The sequence below is a fragment of the Arvicanthis niloticus genome, chromosome 3 (genome assembly GCF_011762505.2).
Source record: "Arvicanthis niloticus isolate mArvNil1 chromosome 3, mArvNil1.pat.X, whole genome shotgun sequence".
NCBI classification, from domain to species: domain Eukaryota; kingdom Metazoa; phylum Chordata; class Mammalia; order Rodentia; family Muridae; genus Arvicanthis; species Arvicanthis niloticus.
In genome coordinates this window covers 97,232,751-97,253,982 of record NC_047660.1, presented here as the reverse complement: position 1 = coordinate 97,253,982, position 21,232 = coordinate 97,232,751, and the positions used below count along the sequence as shown (strand labels likewise).

At 40.6% G+C, this 21,232-nt stretch overlaps 1 protein-coding gene across 29 annotated transcripts in view; it reads left to right on the top strand.

Annotated features, from left to right (window-relative positions):
• The window catches only part of Cadps (calcium dependent secretion activator), a 431,715-nt gene that overhangs the window by 325,367 nt on the left and 85,116 nt on the right, over positions 1 to 21,232 (top strand). For 9 of the 29 annotated variants that reach the window (XM_076931544.1, XM_076931552.1, XM_076931547.1 and 6 more), the window contains 5 exons: positions 4,153 to 4,259; positions 9,285 to 9,305; positions 10,492 to 10,648; positions 11,768 to 11,909; positions 20,024 to 20,170. In XM_076931544.1, coding sequence (XP_076787659.1) covers positions 4,153 to 4,259; positions 9,285 to 9,305; positions 10,492 to 10,648; positions 11,768 to 11,909; positions 20,024 to 20,170 — 574 coding nt within the window. Of the gene's footprint in view, positions 1 to 1,229; positions 1,326 to 4,152; positions 4,260 to 9,284; positions 9,306 to 10,491; positions 10,649 to 11,767; positions 11,910 to 20,023; positions 20,171 to 21,232 lie in introns of all 29 variants that reach the window. The other 20 variants (XM_076931549.1, XM_076931548.1, XM_034499281.2 and 17 more) reach the window with 7 other exon arrangements.

The window sequence follows — 21,232 nt, the reverse complement described above, 5'->3', positions numbered from 1 at the left end:
AGTAGATAGCATTGCCAGAACATGGTATTTATTCATGACATTGCTTCCTCTCTCTATTAATGTCACTATAATTGTATTTTTTCTATACCTCAGTAAAATTCACTTTCCCAGTTGAAAATCCAAGCAAACCCAGAAGCAGGCCTGACAAAGGAATGTGTCCCTCGCCACTCAGATCACTCTCTCCACAAGAACTATTAGAAAGGATCAGGCCCAAGGTTAATGAGACACTCATTAAAGAGAGAGAACTGTAGAAGCTGCTGGTACTCTGTGCTTGTGTGGAAGAAGAGACTATTGTCGCAGGACGTTTGCAGCGCTGATATTGTAAACCACATGACAGATGGGTCAAGTGCTGATTATGGTATTCTAACATTTGGAATAGCGAGTAACATATTCGATAAGTTGGCAAGTTTTTATATATGATTCAACCCACAATATAAAAGCCATGAGAATTCCAAATTGAAAATAATTAAATGAGCTGGAAACAATCAGATACCACACATTTTCCCCCCAAATGACAGATTTTGACATGTTGAAATTCCACAAAGGGAGCATGAATATTCCCTAGCTCACTTGAACTAATGGAGGCCTTTTATCTGCTTTAGCAAAGCAATCAACTTCAGCCTTCTCACAATGCAGAAGTAACAGTGACCATTTGTAGGCGCTTTGACCTGAGGGAGACTTATCCCATGCCTTGTTTGATTTGTTCCAATTCTGTCAGATACAGGGAAAATTCTTGACTCTGTCTCATTCATATGATAAGAAACCAAATCACAGAGGGAAGAAAATTAGATAAAAAAAGTGAGCAGCCTATGAGGGTAAGAATCCACATCACCAACCGTTCATGCAGCATACTCTGTTTCTGGTCATGTGGAGGGGAGAATCAGTTAAGGACCTGTGCGTGTTCTTCGTGATACAAGAATATATCTTCTTTCGGCCACTGATGCAGCAGCTGCCATTCATGTTTGTCTCTCTTGATGGAGCATCGGTTTTTGCATTCAGCCTCTGAGTGTCTGGGTAGGGTGTGGTGAGATGCTAGTTAGAGTCCTTGTCAAATCCCATCATGCCTCTAGGACACCGAGGTAATGCTAAAGGAACAGCATCTCCGGTTACCGTTTGTCACGTTTGCTTGTCCGGGTGTTCTTTTCAGAGTTCCTTGTCACTTGTCACTCTTTGTGAAAGTCACCTTGTCTCTTTACTTTTTTTTTTCTGCCTCTCTCCTACCTGAACAGCTCCCCAGCCAGCTCCTGAGCCTCTTTCTTTATTCACACAATTGCAGACCAGCATGTTATCTCAGAGGCTCACAGGCATGCCTAGGACAATATCAAGTACCGTAAACCTTCTATCTTCTGTCCCTTGGCTTTCTAGCTTTCTAGCTTAGTTGGCTTTTGTGTTCACTCTTGAAATTCTGTTTCAGTTTGAAATACTAAGCTGAGGCTCAGGCTCTCAAGTGTGATGTCATAGGTTTTGAGATACTCAGAAGAGAGCATTTATTTCCAAATGTCCACATATTTTTTTTTTGTCTAGCAATGTCTGACATATGCAACATTTTCAAATCTCAATGTCAGCACAAAATAACATTGTTGTTGCATAACATTTTGCATGATGGTTTTTTCTATGTTATGAGCTTCAATTCTGTTGAATGAAATGTCTCCTAACTATACTGTATTTTCCGTTCTTTTTTCCATCAGTGCTCCAGCTACTGCAAATTGGGTCAGGGGTAGGAATATCTCAGTACATTTTATGATGGCAGAAGTGACCAACGAGCCAGACTCATTTCTAAACCAAACTTCTTCATGCCCTTTGGGTTGCCGAAGGCATTTACACAGTATTTTCTTTAAAGACAACATCCTACAGAATTCATGGCTAGTATATTTTTTTTTCCATTGAGTTAGCAAATCAGCTATTCAAACAAATAGGGGAAAAGTAGCTGTGTCTCACCAAAGTGGCTTAAGCTACAGATAATGGAGTCACAACTAATTAGCAGTAAGTAGAAATTGAGCTACGTGGGTTAATCGGCAGTCAAGTATTCTAGACTAAAGGCTCATAACCCACGGACTTCAGCGATTGCATGTTCAAGTCAAATTGCACAAGGTTTTAGTAAACATACTGTCTGTATATATAATACATACCAGGCATACACATACTTGTGTACATATGCATACATTCATCAATGACTGCATGCACATGTACACATTATGTGTATCTATTGCTGTTTATTGTAGTCAATCTAAAAGTCTTGCATTTAAAAAAAAATCACAAATCTTCAGGCAGTCCTTACTTAAGCATCTTGGATTTCTAAAAACATAAAAAAGGCATTTGTATATCTTAGGTGAATATGAATAAAAATACTCATGGGAATTATTTTATTTCTATCTTTGATGTCATGTACAGCCAGAATTCCCCTTGATTTGGTGAGTGTTCCATCCAAAAGGACAATGCTCTCTATTTTGAAAGTGAGAGATTTCAAAGATGTGGTCCAAGTGGGATTTCCTGCAGATCTGTATAATGTGCGGGCTTGTCTGGTTATAAGAAAATGTGCATACGTGTGTGATGTATGTATGTGGATGTATGTGTTGAATGGGTAATAAGCATAGGATAAGGAATTTGCAAATTGATGTGTAAATGTGAATATCAACTGATGAAAAGTAACCACTGGCCATATTTACTATCAAAATGCAAATGTCTCACTCTATGCATAGTACCCAAACATATATACGCAGTATGTTTGTAGAAATGCTGGAAAGTCTACCCATGAAATTCTGATAGTCTACTTATAAAAATTACAAACAGGTCAGGTGTCCCCAAAATACAGAAATCAATCTTGCCTCTCATTTTTTTTTCCAAGAATTTTTTTCTCTAGACCAGGCCATCAGCTGAAACCACCCAACCTCCCACATCTGTTGACTAGGTGTTGGCTGTCCTTTACCTACCATGAAAACTCCCCAAAACTCCCACCTTCAAGCTCCAACTAGTTCCACCCACCTTTCCATTTGACTATGATAGAGATAAAGATGATATCATTGGCCACATAGAGAAGCCCATCTTCATGCCCACAATTGTCTAATTGAGCTGAAACTTTAAAACCATTCATCTTACTTGGTCTCATCTGTCAGTCTTATCTCCCAGGGGATAAAACATTCCCATTTGCATAGTGTTTTACAGAGTTTATCTTCTACTCTTAAATTCTAAATACTAATGATGTGTGTCATCTAAGAAATGCCTAACTTTTTTAAGTGGCTGTTTTCTATCCTTATATTTAAATACAACCACTCCAGAAATAAGTTTTTATGGAGTATTAAGAAATTCTATTTAGTGCTGGGGATACAGTTCAGTAGTAAGAAAATTAGCCCTTAGTTCAACCCCCCAGCATCATAATAAGGAAATAAAAACAATGCAAAGGAATTATATTTAGCAAGGCACATTCTGACACCCAAACTAAGCTGATTTGGCCAAGAAACAACACTGCCCACATGCATGAGCTGAGGGTACAGTGGAGACAAGAGCTCTGTTTCTGTTAAAGTATAGGTTATAGCAATCCCTGTAATAATCTAATCCCTAAGATGCTTTTAATAATTCTGCCCTGAATTTCTACATAAGCATCCAAGAATGTTTAGTTTTCTTCTCATCTTTTCCCTGGGTGACTTGTAACAAAGAGGCTTTGAATGTTCATCTCCAAAGTGAATATTACAGTACCCAGTCAACAGGTAGGCCTGAAGTAAAAACCATGTTGTCCTGTTGATCAATTAGTGGCTCACATAGAAAACAAACATAGCGCCAATCAATATGAAGCCTTGGATCTCTCGCCCCATGTAAGGTAGACAGAGCACAGTGTAGAGAATCATTTGAGGTAGTCCATGTATGCTGTCTTTAAAGAATGTGTGTACAAAACGCCACTAAATTAGCATTGACTATTGACTATTCTAGACCTCACATTAGCTCCATCTGCAACTTGGGAGCTGGAGCACTGTTTTCGTAAGTGTATCATAATGACAATGACAACAAGGTGGCTTTATGGTTTGCTCACTTAACATTTGCATGAAACTTTTTTTTTAATTTTGATAACCATTCAGAATTTCTCACCCACTAGTTCTGTTGGCCACAAAACTAGCCTGCTGCTTTCGTTGAATCTTACCACAAATTCTTATACTCCAGAAAATGTAGGCCGCTTAATCACTCCCGCCAAAAAGCTTGAAGACACAATCCGTCTTGCTGAACTAGTCATTGAAGTACTGCAACAAAACGAGGAGCATCATGCCGAGGTGAGCAGGCACAGGGGGAGATGTCACAGTGTCCCTTAGCTGAGGTGCCAATGCAGTCTGCAAACTGCCTGGTTGTGAACAAGATGTCTTAACTTGCGTTTTCTTTTAATTGGGCTGAAGGGAATGAAGGTAGAAGTTTTGGAAGGAAGAGGCGTCTTTAGAAGGTTGTCTAAGGGACCAAGAGGTGGTTGTATATTGTGCATTTCAGCCTGTTTTCAGATGTTTGTTTCTCTGAACTCGGGACTGAGGTGAGTGTACCTCGGGGCTCTGTGGCAGCCGGCATGCAGCACAGATTCATTATCCAGACACACACACAGAATACTCCACGGTCTTTTGTGGTTGTTTTGTTGCCAGCACTGTTGTTCTGATTGGTTCTTTGGTGTGTGGACCCTAGGTCTTTTTTTTTTTTTTTTTTTTTTTTTTAGTTTGAGTTTTTCTCTGTATCTTATACTGGTTATGCAGTCATTTTCCTTTTTAACCTTCGATTGCCCAGGTAGCTGAGCACACTGACAAAGACAATAAGTCTATGCTGTTCGACTGGTCATTTCCACGACACAAACCCAGATAAATATAGCTTCCTTCATTGTATTTTGACAAACCACTATCAAAATGATTTTGAAGGAATTATAAACGGAAAGACTTCAATACCAACTAAATGCCAAACCTATAAGGACGTAAACGCCCCAGAACTTCCATGGAAGATCTAGAGGATTAAACTCCAAAACTGCTCCAAACTTAAACTTTAAAATCATTTCTCTCAACATAACCTGGTTTTTAATATTATACTAATTCTCCCTCTTCCTTTACATTCATATTTACAGAAAGGGGAGGAAAGGGATAGCTGTAAAAAATGATCTTTTGACACCTAAAACGACCCTACCCATAACTAAGAAAATATTGACAGATTGTTAAATGATAATATATCATACACTGTAAACCCAGCCATCCCAACTAATGCTGACTGCATATTGAAATTTCCTCCCTGTTTCTCTACTGTTCCGGTCAACCTTGGCTGATCGTGGCAGGGGAAAGAGGTATGTGACTCAACCGAATGAAGCGGCCACCTGCTCTCATACTCTGTGCATGCCCTGGTAGTACCATGTCTTCTAATGGGATTTTCCTGGTGCTCCTGCTTTCTAACACTGACCCCAAGAATGTAACAGCAACTTCCAGTGGACTGCTTGTGACATGGGTGACCCTCTACAGCAGGGTAAATGTGGGGTGATTCTCTTGTACATGCATGAAGCAATTGATAGACTTATGAGGACTGCGGTTACATCCTGACACACGCCTCCCACCTGCCTTGATTCTGTCCCTGGCCTGTCATAGTTTCCTATGTTCGTCTGTATTTACCTTTATTACAGAAGAAGAGTTCCAAGCTTAGTAACCAGTAGCCCCTTGGAGTGATACTAACCTTTTTCTTCAGCTGTCTGTATGTGAGTCATATATACAGTATTTATATATAGAGAGAGTGTCGAAGAATCCTGAATTCCTTGCAGACCCTTTGTGAAGGGAAGACCCATGAGTGGGTGTCACTAACTCATACAGAACTTAACAATGGACACACAGCCTAGAGGGAAAAGGGGTGCCAAATAGTAACCCCAACCACACAAACTTAAGAGTAACTTTCAGACAGTTGCAAGGAAGTTGGTTTGCTTTTTTTTTCCTTCCATTTTTACTTCGTTAGGTATTCTTTTTAGATTGAGGGGTTGGAGGTTCCAGTGATGATAAGTTTCTTCTTTCTGGGTGTCTTCAAAACCATCTCCTGGGACTTGAGGGATTCTGGCCTGCCTTTCTTGGCAGAAGTAAAGGCTTAACCAAGTGCACATATTTGTGAAGCCCTGGATATGAAGAGGATGCTTCCTTCCTGTCGCAGCTGTGCGTTTAAATGAATAACGGAAGACGTAAATGGCAGACATACTCGATTGGTAACAAGCTGCTCACTAAGGCTACAACCACACCACAGAGAATGTGTATGTTCCTTGGCCACGCCAAAGAGGCACCACCACAGCAGAGAAATCCCAGCACTGAAAAACAAAAATATTTTTTGAAACCCAACTTCCAAAGAAGGCATTTGTTTTTACCTTTCCCAAAAGTTTTGGGTTTTGGGCAAACGGCAATCATCATCATATTAACCACTTACAAGAAATGTTTCCATCTTGAAGATTTAGAAGTCCTGCAGGGGAAACAAACTTGTTGACTTCAATCTTGTTGTAAATACAACAAGAATAACTTTCTGAAGTTAGTAATAAAAAACTTCAGCATATTTTAGAGTCCCAAAGGCCAAAAATTATTTTAGGTAAATGTATAGCATTACCCATCATGAGATCTCACAACTTAATCAGACCTGCACATTGGGCCCTTCCTATCTACTGATCTCTGAGTCAAGGAATTCAGTGTTCCTTGAAAGACAGTGAGAAATAAAATGTTCTGGGCCATGAAGGGATGGGGTACATAGTAGACAGAGCTTAGACTCTAAACCAGACAAGTATGGGCTTGAATTCTAGCCCTAACATGTTCATCATGTGACTGTGATCTAGTTACTTAACACAGCCAGATAGTCACTGTTAAAATGGAAGGTGACATTAAGCAAAGGGTCAGATGATACTGTGCCCAGCACGTGATAAACACTCTACAAAGTTTAGCTATTGTTATATGAAGAAAATAATTCCCAAGAAATCAAAATATCTGATGATTTTAAAAAAGGATGATTTCTAGGTGAAAGGTACATAATGACTGAGAATGGATGGACTGAGTTGGAAGCAGAGGGGATCCTCTCCCTGGAGGAGCGGGTTCATCCTGAAAGGTACCCCACCTGTCCTCAGTTGCTGCATACAGATAATAATACCTGAAGCATCACACAGAAATTTGAATTCTCATGTTTGATGCCAGCCCTATGAACTGGAATCTCTAGGGAGTTATAGAACATTTGGTCTCTTTCAAAAAGATGCCCAGGTGATGATTCCTGTGTGTAGCCAAGTCAGTGACTAGGGTGTAATGAAAAAAGGTTAACTTGACATAACACATTGTACACTTTTTCATCCTTAAAGGACAAGGAATTGTTTGCCCAGAACTCACTCTCTGGATGCTCCCTAAGCTTTGACAATTTAAAAAGGCACTAAATTCTAAATAAGGATCTTAACTGTTGTGGCCATACTATTTATTAATACCTCACAGATAAAAGTAACAACAGAACTCCCCCCACAAAAAAAAAAAAAAAAACTCATCTTTTTAAAAGCTGTTTTAAGTTCCAATATAGTAAATGTCCCAAGAGGGAAACGTTTCTCCTCAGCCAAGAGCACATCTCTCCTTTCCCATTCACACATGCTGTGTGTGGAAGCTGGTGGCACGTTTTGCTCTCATATGCAGCAGAATTTTCTTCTCAGAACCTGACCTACTCACAGGCAAACAAATTTTATCTTCATGTACTCCCCCTTCCCAATCTCTCTCTATGTATACGTATGTATATGTATATATGTATTGTGGTGCACAGAGGGGTACATATATACCTGTTAGTTTGTGTGCAAAATATATAATGTGTTCAGTGTAGTGAATTGTACCCCCTAAAGCACACAGCTTTTGCCTTTGAATACTAATAATAATAAAAGCATCGGGTAAGTATTTATATGCTACTGTGTAACTCCATATTTTCTATGGAAAAGGTTTACTGAACCTTTAGGTGCCTATGGACATATATTATGTCATGTGCAAAAGTAGTTCTTACCTATCAGAGACAACCTAAAATAAAGAATAGCTTTTGCTTAGCACAGTTGTCCAGACTGTCTGATCAAAATTATCCTTTAACTGTTTAGTTATTCCTAACCTATCTAGACTCTTTACCCACTTCTTAGAGAGTGCTAAAAAGAAAGACCTTGGTTTTTGTTTCTTCATTCACTGCAGCAGCCTCCCTAGAGATAATACTCCTCTTTGTAGGGCTCCCAATCTGTCCAGCCTGTATGACTACTATTGCAAAGACTAAGAGTTTCTCAGTAACACATTACTTAGGACCTGGTTCTCTATAGAGGAGCAATACTTATTCCCCATGGTCTCTTGCTTTCAAGTTCTTTAAATTAAAAACCTAAGACCCACATCTGCAGTTGAGTTAAGAATTTTATTTTACTTTCATACATTTTGACTGGGTTTTGGTTTGATTTGGCTTTCTGTTTTTATTCCTTGTCATCCTAGAACAAAGTTGTATATGAGAACATAACGCAGTCTTCCCCAACATATCTTTATGGCCATGCCCTGAAGATGTAACATTGATCAATCAACTGAAGAATAAGTGCCAGCCAATTTGCTGTGCCTTTCTGAACTTGACACATACCCTGGATGAGGGGAGAAGAGTCGCCCTGTATAGGCTCCGGGCTGTGGACAGGATTCTCTGCCTAAATGGCAGCAGGTTGCAAAAAACACTGACTCGGGGGAGGAAGGATTCCTTCCTCTGCTGGCCTCAATCAATGGAGCAAGGCCCATGCCCCAGGGCTCTCATGTCCAGGTGGTGGAGCTACAATAAAACCTCATTAATTCAGGACAAATACTTAGAATCTGTGATGACTTGGTTGCATCTTTGGCTATTTTCATTTTTCCTAAGTAAAATATTTAGCATAACACCAACACTGTGGTAATTAAGAAGTCTTTTCTTGTAACTTGGAGGCATGCAGTTCTTAGACCTACAAAGTCAAACCTCCCATCTTTTTAACTGACAGGCCAGTTTATCAGCAAATACTTAGAAGTTGGGAATATTTTTAAACATTCTGATGCATTCATGTACTAAACATTGTAGACTCTGCGTGCCATCTACGTTAGTACCCAATGATAGGCTGCTTTCAAAGGCAATATAGTATCTCTGGAAAGTCCAACAATTTAAGCTTTTGGGCTAACAGAACAGCTTCCCCACTCCCATTGCTCTGAATCAGTGGGGTTTTACTGTATATTATGATGGAAACAGCAGGTGTCTAGTTCCAGCCAAGCCATCCTTAAAGAATGGTACATGACTTGATTTTTTCCATTTAATTTGCAAACCAGCCACATGTTGATAAAGGAGAAGTAAGTAATATGAAATGTTATGAAAGAAAAGAGGTGGCCCCTCTGTTCTACCTCCTAGTGGCTGTTAGAATACCCCCTCCAATAAGGAATAGATTCTCACAGAAGAGCTTGGCCATTGAACAAACCCTTCCATGTACAGAACTATTTCCATAATCATCCTTCATATTTCCAAACACTTTCCCATCCTTTTTGGTGAATGCTCTGGAAAGTGTTTCCGGTGTGAATACTTTACAGCATTGAGTGGGGAGGTGGGGGGACAAGAAAAGGCTGGCAATGTTTGTTTTTCTGCTCTCTTTGAAATCAGCAACACAGGGCCTGTTGATACCACCACTCATTCTGCATGCCCTCCCCTGCCAGAAATGATTAGCCAACATGCATGCATGCCTTTGAGCTGCATTCACATCTGGCCCAGGCTGATGTGAATGTCACCCCTGAGACCCTGCACAATGATTTCCAAAGGCTCATGTGCATGAAAATGAGTTACTTCACTGATATTTTTTGGTTTTCAATGTACATATGTCTAAGCCCCACAGAAGTAAGTTCTAACCTTATTCCACGTTCCCTAGGCTAAGCCTGATATTTCCTCTAGACCAGAAGCAAAAAGCAAAGGCTCCCTAGTGAGACAGAGTTTTTTAAATCAACAGTTCTGTAGTAATTCTAATAATGGCTTCCTGTAACTTAGTTTGATAGAGGGTAATGTTTCCAGAGTGTAGGAAAGTGGGAATTCCTGGGGTTTGAAGAGACCATAGACAACTAACCCCCAGATATGGAAATGAAACTATACAGTAAATACAAATTTTCAAGTTAGACCAGCAGAAAACCCATAAACACAGTGAAGAAACTCCCAAATTCTACACCTTAGAGCAAGAACCAGCCAGCAGCGATGACACAGAGCATGAACCAAGCCTACTGAGTTATTGTAAATTGAGCAGAAGTTCAATGTCTGACACTCCGACAGCAGTGACCTCTGACCTCTGGGTCAGGAACAAGACTTTCTATACGGAGTACAGCCTTGGACACTGAGAGGCCCGCTCATATCCAAACTGCTGTTCTCTTTACAATAAAGTGACCACACCCCGCTGGATGTACAGCCAGTCTTGAGTAGTGAGGGTTGGAGTACACACCCTTCATCCCGAGGAGATACTCATCCCCTCTCTGTCTGTTGTTTTTCTGCCACATTTCAAAGGCCTTTGCGTGGTGGTCAGACTTAATGGTGGAGCATGCGGAGACGTTCCTGTCACTCTTTGCAGTGGACATGGATGCAGCATTAGAGGTGCAACCCCCAGACACGTGGGACAGTTTCCCACTCTTCCAGCTGCTGAATGACTTTCTCCGTACAGACTGTATGTATAACCCTGGACTATTGGCCTTTCCTGAATAGTATGCAGATAAACTTGTGGCTAAGATATCTTTATTCCATATAGACTGTGGGTTAGACAAAGCTCCTCTTTGTTTTGCTGTTATAAACATGCATACACACATACACACTACACACACAAACACACATACATAAGTACATACGTACATGCATACATACACACTCCACAGACACATACACATACTCCATACACAGACACACACAAAGTACATATACATACACACTCTACACACACATGCATACATACACACTCCATACACACAAACCCCAAACACCCACACAAGCTACACTCCACACACACCCTCTGTACACACACCACATACACATACATATATACACACTAGAGAGAACGAGAGAGAGAGAGAGAGGAGAGAGAGAGGAGAGAGAGAGGAGAGAGAGAGAGAGAGGAGAGAGAGAGAGAGAGAGAGAGAGAGAGAGAGAGGAGAGAGAGAGAGAGAGAGAGAGAGAGAGAGGAGAGAGAGAGAGAGAGAGAGAGAGAGAGAGAGAGAGAGAGAAAGAGACTTAACTGTGGATAGCAGTTCTCTTGCCTGTCTTTGAAAAGAACCTGAGAGCCATGTGGGAAGAGGTATTCATTTCTTGTGTTCTCTTTATTCTCTAGAAAATTGGTTAGCTTAGCCTCTTTAAGCTTTTCAATTTCTATCAGATGACACTTCCTAGATACAAGACACCTCTGGCCAAATTACACTGCAAGTGTCTTATAGCAATGACAACCATTAAAGCAGTCCTTCTGGGAGGGTGATGAAGGAGGGGGAGGAGACAGGGAGCGTTGTTTTCTTCCTGGTAACTAGTCAGCAGAAGAGGGGTAAGAAAAACCACTTACAAATGCTGTGGGTTGATGCTTTTCGTAAGAATGCACAAGCAGGTAACATGACTTTGGTTCACATTTCCCTTCCATGTGGATTCAAGTATGAGTTTCCATGCAGTTCCTGGTTTTGTCTTTTTGTTTCTTTCAGTCTCCTTTGAAGCAGGGTGTTGGATATAGAAGACAGTACTCTCTGTGTGTACATTGTACTTCAATAAAGTTGCTGTGGGTTCTGACCGGGATTTTGCTTATCTGTTCTAGATAATTTGTGCAATGGAAAGTTTCACAAACACCTGCAGGACCTGTTCGCCCCACTTGTTGTTAGATATGTGGATCTGATGGAGTCCTCCATTGCACAATCCATCCACAGGGGCTTTGAGCGGGAGTCATGGGAACCAGTCAAGTAAGGAAACTGCTTTTAATACCATCGGAATTTGGGTACAAATGGCTACAGAGTCATATAGAAACAGATTAATGGTGGCACATGGCTATCATTGTTAGCATGAAAAGAGAGCAAGCACTGTTTTATTTCTTAACATGGTACTGGTGGCTTTCCCTGACTGGATGGGATAGGGAGAGGGGTAGAATTATGTTTTTATGAATCGAAACCTTTGTGTCACAAGAGGGATGTAACCATGGGTGTGGTATTTATTCTGTTTATCTTAATCAAATGCTACTTCTCACAGTGTTTTCCATAAGGTCCCCAGGAGAGGGGAAGCCCTGACCACAATATACAAGATTTTATTGGTTACACATCACACAGGACAAATCATGGGGGATCCTGTGTGTTGTAAGCTTGTTACTTTGCACAGCTGCTGGGCAGCCTCAGTTATTGAGTGTGTTTGGCAGACCCAGAGACTCCTCTGCTGCCAGAGGAGCAGGCTGTCCCTGTGGACTGCCAAGCACCGCTCCCAAATATACCAGAAATGACACCCCTATATGGAGGGTGTGTGATGTGGTTTGAAAAGCTCTAGTAAAGCCTGCCTCTGCCTTTGCCCTGGTAGACTCTAGTTGTTTGGGCACCCCCCACTACCACCACTTCTCTAAGAAATGGTTTTGTACTCTGCAGCACTTTACATCTTTGAAATGTACCAACCTAGAACAAAACAGGCATATATGCTAGAATTTTTAGGAAATCCAGACCTTTTCTCTCAGTTGGAAAGAACTCAAGAGGCTTTCCTCAATACAGGATCCTTTTCTGAAGTAGGCTTCTAAATGAATATTCTTCTAATATCAATCTCTTAAGGCAACCCTGACTGACACAATTCCCTCTGTCCCCTCCCACAGTTAAGTCACAGGACAATTGCTTTGATTTGCCCCAACTGAAAGCAGGCCAATAACCCATAGCTCTTGGTTTGGAAGAAAAGAGAAGTAATGGTTCTGTTGACTTTTACCTCAGGAGTCTAACACTAGATTAAGAGGGTAAGGCATACACAAGGGGGTATTTATTTATTTGTCGGTCATAATAATAATGGCCATTGTGCTTTGGAAAAGAGCTGTGAAGAGAAAAAGGCTTAAATGAGTGATATTCCTGTTTTGAAAATAGCAATGGTCTTGAAATAGCATTTCCCTGCTTGGGTTTAAATGTAGAAGGTACTATTGCCAACATAGAGGAGGGGAATGATACCACCCTGGGTTCTTAAAGAGCTGTAGATCTGGGGCCTTGCCCTAGCAGGAAGGCAAGGGTTTGACTTCTAGGAATGTGTTTTCTCATCATTAAAAGTGATTCTTTAAAAAGTTCCTACCCAGGGCCTGAGACTTGTCATAAATTTCTGTGAAAATGTCACTAAAGTCATTTTATAATCTGTTAACTTCTTCAGAAGCCAAACATATGACTGCTATTCATTTGGAAGCATTCAGTGTTCTGAGTACTTACTACCAGCAGTAGAGATAGAATTAAAATCACTTTCACAATTGGAGTCATAGTCTGGAATGTTTTTTTTTAAACTGATGATATTGAACTCGTGGATCCATAATTTAAATGCCTGAAACTTTCAAAAGAGTAAGTGTTATGAGTAATCACCTGAGAATATAGACAGCTGTGGATGTGGGTGGGAGCCAAGGGGGGAGGAAGTAAATGTTTTGCTGTCCAAATTGTACTATTGTTTGTCTGTGATTTGTTCAGTTCATATCAAACAGTGCCATGCCTTTCAGAGTACCTGGAGATATTTGAAAAGGCCAAGCATAAGCTAGATTAATATTCTTTTTAACCACACAGCAATTAGCTTATTTTTAGACAGTATGGATGCTGTGTGGAAGTTCTGAGGCACCGCCTGGCATAAGGAATAAAAGGTAGATTGGGATATGTGTGTTTGTAGAGAGACAAACCTCTCCATTCCTCTATCAATGCAAAGAGAACACAGGGAGAACACCTTCAACACGTGAAGAAGGCCATCCCTCCTTAAACAAAGATGCCTCTTTCAACTTGGATTTTTATCAAAAGCAATAATGGCAAAAACTCTTTCAGAATCCTCTCCATCAGGCTCCTCCTAGACTAGGAACTGACTTGTGGGAATTTAAGTTGCCCAGTCCTTTAGTCTTCTCAGTTTCTGCCATATGACTATAATACACAAACGTCCATACATGTGCACACACATATACATACACACACAGATGTACATGCACATACACATATACAATGAATAAAAGAGATAAAAAGAAAATACATTAAAAATAACATTTGTCTTTCATATTTCCTTGTATGCAACTACTTCAGTGTAAAGAAAAATTAACTACAATTATCTGTGCTTAATACAATGTAAGTTATTTGGTAGTATAAGTAAATAGCTAAGTCTTAAGTTTGTTTACTTGAAAAAATGAGAAGAGAGGGACTGCATTTTACTCACTTACTCTATTATTCTGTGGATGCTGATGTCGAACCCCACCACACAGCTTCAAACTGCACCCAAAGACTCTCTCTCAAGATGGGCACAAGTGTTCAGTGGAACTTCAAACCATAGCCCTCCCCTGAGCATCCATCAGGGCATGCCATAGGGTCATTATCTAGAATTGAGAAGGTAGTTTGCAAGTCTGGCAGCCCTGAATGTAAAGTTTGGTCTCTGCACATGGGTGGGCAACACCTTACCCAGCCATATGGCTCATTGGTAATATGTCATAAAGGTCTTCAAAGTAGAATCCAGAAATGCTTTTCTGTGAGTGGGTGACCCCTCTGTCTCTGATTGGATTCTTCTGAGAGCAGAGAATCCTGGGCTTTGTGATTTTTCTGTGTCAGGTTAGGGAGGTTAAGAAGGGCAAAGCAAATACTGCTTCTTGTTAAGGACTATAATTCCTGGTTTCCTAGTGCTCAAAATACTTGTTCTTCCTCTGGGTCTGAGATGTACAAATGAAAAGTACCTTTTAATTAATACCCATTCCCAGTGATAAAGATTTGATGGTAACAGAAAGTATCCCCTCTGGGGACTTCAACAGTTTGTGGGTGACTACTAGCTGTCAAATATACAGGCATTACTGAAGCTAGATCTCTTGACTCTGGGGCCAGTGGAATGACTCAGGAAATATGGTTCTTGTGAGCCCAAAAAGTTTGTTTGCCAGATCCCAGGGAAATGTGGAGAAGGAGAACCAATTCTACAAAATTGTTCCCTGATCTCCAGACACATTGCCTGGTACATGAGGACACACATTAATAATCATAACTACAATAAAATTTAAAAAGAAGCCCTAAGATCACCAGCCATCAGTGTCTCTGAATTAATATTCTTTCTCAGTTAACTTTCCCAAAACTCAGTGTTTCCCTCCACCCCCCCTTATAAAACAATTGCTTTTATACAGGCATTACTGAAGCTAGATCTCTTGTCTCTGGGGCCAGTGGAATGACTCAGGAAATATGGAAATATGATAACCAAAACATTTCCATTGCTAGGCTTCTTGGTAATAGGGTGTGGAGATGAGCATGCATGTCCACTCACAACTCCAAGCTCTCTTCTCTCCAGCATCTAGAACAGAGCAGGGCTTGGCACATAGCCAGGCTCAGCTGTATCAATAGAATGTTGGTAACCCAGACAGGCTAGGCATTATAAGAAGACAAGAGGAAAGTAGAACCATGGAGATGGGAGAAAAAAAGATACCATCTCCAGATTGGGCATTTATATCTAGTTGGGTCTATTAATATATACACAAGAAAATGGCTTTAAATATTGCCCAACTATGTATGTACAAATCATATAAAGAGTGGTGAGAATATGGCTCATAAGGGCATGAGTTTCCACTGAAGGGTTGAGAAGGAACTGACTGGAAGAGTAGCATTTCAAAAGAGGCAGGGCTCCCTAGGAAGGCTACGTACACCAGTGGAACATACAGGGGAGCAGAAAAAACGCAACGCTGAGTATGTGGTGTAGGGCAGCATGGGCTACCAAGGATGGGGCAAGCCTTGAAGATGTTTGAGAGAGTCTCAAATCCTAGGACATTTGGGGTTTACTCTGTGAAGAATGCTTTCTCAATGGGGCTTAATAGTCCCAAAGCTGTGGTAAATGATCTTATAGAAAATGTAGATCTACATACACTATATAGGTAGATAAATAGTATATCTGTGGCATTAAACTTTCACAGAGACGGGTTGGAGAGATGGCTCAGGAGTTAATTGCACCAGCTGCTTTTCCAGAGGTTCAATTCCCAACAACCATGTGGTGATTTATAACCATCTATAATGAGTTCTGACGCCCTCTTCTGACTTGCACATATATATGCAGATAGAGCACTCATATACATAAAATAAATAAATAAATCTTTTTTTTAAAAAGAGCCTACAAACTTTCATAGAGAAGGAAGTTTATGGCTAAGTAGTAATAAATAACAGGTTAGGAGACATCACTCTGGACTCTAGGAAGGTATCAAATAGTACCCAAACCACCGAGTGGGAGTAGACCTAAGGGCAAACACAGAGAGAAGCTTCAATGTGAAAGCACCAGGAAAAGACAGATGTACTTCATATATTCATGCAACAAATGGCTTGTAAAAGTAGAACATGTTCTGTATCTAAAAATCTACCCCCATCCATAAGCTTAAAGCAGAAATATTTGAGGGATGATGTAACCATATCCTTTCCGCATAGAAACAGTCTTGATTGAGAACAATTTTTAAGGGCCCCACCTCTATTTGCTGCCATCCATAGAAATGAGACACACACACATCTCTAACATAAACGGACATGAGAGAGAGCAGGTGAGAGTTTTGTAATCTCGGACTCTAGAGAGTTAAATAAAAGCAATTTTTAATGTGTATCAGTTGCTAGGATTCTTATTCTCACTTCTTGTCCTACCCAGAGACAGCTACTTATGGTTCTTACAGAGACAGTTGTCCACTAGTCACTGGAGGGCCCTCTTTGAAAATAATGATTCATTACAGCTCCGAGCAGCTCCCAGAGCAGTGCATCATAACTGAGTGCTATGCAAAATCTTCCTCTAGATATGCGATATTGAAATATTATGCTTAGAAGTTACCTCTGATTGTTACTCTTTTAGTGTCCCCGATAAAATATAAGTAACATTAAAAATATGCTTTATTATTCTGATAAAACCAGAAATGTCATATTTTATCATTTTAAAACTAAATCATTAATAACATGTGCTATTTAGGATACGTGTCTATTTAAGCCCAAGTTCACAGCCAAGATGCTGTATTTTATACAAAAAAAATATGTTTTGATTAATATGAGTATTTTTTATTTTGTATGCAAAGCGAAGGTCTCTTCCCATTTGTGTACTCACCATCCGCTAATATGTTTAAATTAAGTTGCTTTTGCAGACACTTGTATGTTATTCATTTCTCGCTACTTATAATTTGCTCAGAATTGACATTTTAACTTTCCAGGCTGCCATCTCTAAGATCTCCTAATTCCTTGATCATTATTCAGTGTGTGTATCGTTTAATGATCACATTTGCTTATATAGGCTTACACATGTCTCAGTGGAAATCGCCAACGGATTTGTTTCATGGCAGTGTTTAAGACTGAGAACCACCAGGGACTGAATTCAAAGGCAAATTCCCCAGTTAAACAGAGACACATGGAAGCGAAAGTTCCATTTTTTTCCTTCTACTTAATAGTAATATTTAGTTCAATTTCCCTTGAGTTCCCTTGTACCACGGGAAGTCATAGGTCTGTGAAACACCTAGCTCCCTGAAAAGAAAGGATACCTGGTTGACAACCGTGCATTCTAGGGTTTTTAGTTTATAATCCAGGGCTGACTTGCCATTGGGAACATTCGAATGACTTATTTGTGGAGGGAGACAGGCGTCCAAGCCATTCACCAGGGCCAACGCCTTTGCTGCAGCTTTGCCCTGCAGAGCGTGCCCAGAGGCAGCGTGTCCTCCAGGAGTCCTGCTAGGCAAACAGCTCACCCAGCGCTGCTTTGGCGAAACTTCCTTCTTCCCTACAAGATCCAAAAAGAGAACCTCAAGTCCTCTGCCAAAGTGCTGTCAATTCCCCCTTAAACGGGAAGGCTCCTTTCAGATGCGGAGCTAGGCTGGGCTCTACCATGCCAGTGACTTTGGCTGCATGGAACACCCTTCAAAAGCCTCTGCAAGATGTTCGGTGCCAGTGTTTGGAGCAGTACATGACAGAGACCCTCCAAAGAAATATAGTTGGTTTGACTCGAATCTCTGAACATGTTCTCCCTCCACTCTCTCTCTCTCTCCCCCTCTTCCTCTCCCTCTCCCCCTCCCTCTCCCTCTCCCCTTCCCCACCCCTCTCCATCCTCCTTCCCCCTCTCCCTCCTCCTTCTTCTCCTCCTCTTTCCCCCTCTTTCTCTCATTCTGTCCCTTCCTCTCTCCCTCCTGCCTCTCTCATAAAACCATCCATCTCTCATCCATCACTCAATTGAACTTCAAATCTCCTTAAAAACCAAAAAGCTTAAAAGTTAACATCGTTATTTCACTTGTTTTGACAGATTTTAAACTTTTTATAGAAAAAAATACACAGCTCATGAAATTTTCACACAGACCCGTGGAGCTACCACTCGTATCAGGAGGTAAAAGCCTTACTGAGAAGAAGGGTCAGGATGACAAACACAGAGCCTTTGTCCAGTTCCTAGAATCCACACAGAAATACTGGGTCACTTTGTAGCACCCACTTGTAACCCCAGCACTGAGAAGATGAAGATGGGTGGGTCCATGCCACTTGCAGGCTAAGTGCTCTCATCTAATTGGTAAACATCAAACCAATGGGAGAGCTTGTTTCAAAGGAGGTGGCCAACAATCCTAGGTTGACCACTGGCACTCTCTCACACTCACTCTCTTGCTCTCTCACCTATACAAATACATGTATTTTTTAAAAACAACAGGGGAAAAATAGCCTTCCCAGAAGCTGCTGTCAGGCATTATTTATTCCTGGCTGTCTTCCATTTGCAGGGGCAGCTACCATAATATTAAATGATATTGTAAATCTATTTTTTTTTTGACCCAAGAGTTTTAGGTAAGACCTGAATCTGGTCTTCTTTTCTTTTTCTATGTATCTGTCTCTGTGTGGTGGCATATCTCCATTTTAATAAGTCTGAGTTTGGGAGATAAAGCATCCATTTTTCTTCAGTGTTCCATAAAATACCCTAGGGATAGTCATTCTTCTGCATGTAAGTTCTTCATCTTTGCAGTCCATTCTGACACCCCTTGTATGAATTCCTGTCTTTAGAAGTAGCAGTTGGAAGGCATTCAATTTCTGTATCACTATTTCATGCACATTCCAGTCAGTGAGCCTTTCCTTTCCATTTGGTGTCTAATGTCTGCCTGAAGAAATCTTCAGTTGACAGTAAGTTATAAATGAAAATGGGCACAGCTAACGCTCTACACCACTTATATTCTTAAGAAGTATTTTTGTAGTTTTTATTTTTATTTAAATATCTTTATTCTTTGAAATTTTTCATACATGTACACACTGTATAAACGTATTTTGGATTGAAATCTACTACTTACACACACTTAGGAGGTGCAGTACAATGTGTGGATTCATGTGTGTTTTCGGTAGCGGTCAGGTCAGAGGACCAAGTGTGTCAGCATGTGATCAGTGTTTTCTGATGAGCACACTCCTTTCCTCTCCATTGGGAAATATGATGAATTATCAATTATATCCACTGCACTACAGAATGAACAGGAGAGTGACCCACTGCATCCCTTTGTCCTCTTTCCTGCTTCACCATTCTATCAATCCCACTATCTCATGGCACCCCAGTTCCAGCCACAGCCAGAATTATAGGACAAGCTCTAGACTCTTTTGAAAGTGGCCTTGAAGGCAAGAGTTCCCCTGAGACATTTTGGTTATGTGAGCATTGTACAGGCATGCTCCATCAGTGTTCGCACTTCTAAGTTTCCCATTAACTTGACTATTTCTCTCTGGATACCAAGTTCCATCTCAGCTCTCTCCATCTGTAAACTGCTTGACAAAGTGTGCTGCTCAGGTCTCCACCATTGTCTTCCGTGTACTTAGCCAGTTTATTTACAGCTGTGTGTGCTTCTGCTGCATCTACATTGTCACTGTGATGGTATTTTTCTTTCTGTCTGTTTCTTCCACAGGAGTTTAACCAGTAACCTACCTAATGTGAACCTACCCAATGTGAACCTACCCAAAGTACCAAATCTACCAGTTAACATCCCTCTAGGCATCCCACAAATGCCTACTTTTTCGGCACCGTCATGGATGGCTGCTATATATGATGCTGAGTGTGTATTCAGTTCACATTAGATCTCATTTAAATTTAAGTGATCTTGGCATGGATATGTATTGCTTATTTCTATACATCCTATATAACAGAGATGGAGATGGATAATTAGACATATTTTGCTGATCATGCAGAGACAATATTGTTTATTTCTGGCATTCATCGTGTTTATAAGACATTTGCTATATATACACAGTAACGATTTGTCTAACGCCCACTGAACACTTGAGGACTGTGTTTTACTTCCTGAATTACTTTGTGAGAGGATTTCTACCCCCAGTTTTCAATGCAGGGGTCTTTATGCAAGAGTTTATGCCTTTCAATGTAGGACTTTAGGAATTATTCATAGCCAAATAATCAAAGAAAATTCTTTGATGGGCTAACCAGTCACTTCTGATCTGCTCCAAGTCCACAAAAGAAGCTTGCTGACCTAGGAGCAGGTTTTGTTTTTTGCTTAATAAGTAAATATTTTTCAAGGCAATTAAAGCTATAAAGCATTTTCCTGGTGCCATTAAATAGCAGGATATTGGAATGGAATGTTCAGGGCCACATGAAAATTTGTGAATGGACCTCCCAGACTAGGTAAATTGCATGTGTAGACATTTCCCAAAGTCTAAGTACAGTAGGAAGCTTTGACGTCTAGGCAGCAAGAAGGCTTCTGAACTTGAGAATGTGAGAGTCAGGCCACACACAATTACAGTTGGGCAGTGATATCTCTGCATTCTCAGTACAGACTTGATTTTCCTTCCTTCATAGGAAGTCAGGGATTTGAGAGTTATTTTTGCCTAGAGGCCATGCCACTTCTTCCAAGCAAGCAGTTTGAAGGACACGGGATTGAGTGGATAATTCTTCTCACTAAGGAAGTGAATCTTCTCTCCATTTTCCTTAGCAAGAAGATCCAGTGCCCCTCAGTTCTACCTCGGTGAGATGAAATGAAAACCATGTGGGTGATTTAATAAGTGAAATAAGGTTTACCAGTTCTCCACCTTCCTTTGATCCTCCGCTTTGACCACAGCTAATTATAGGCCAGATAAGCTTTTCTTTGGAAGAATAAATTGGCACA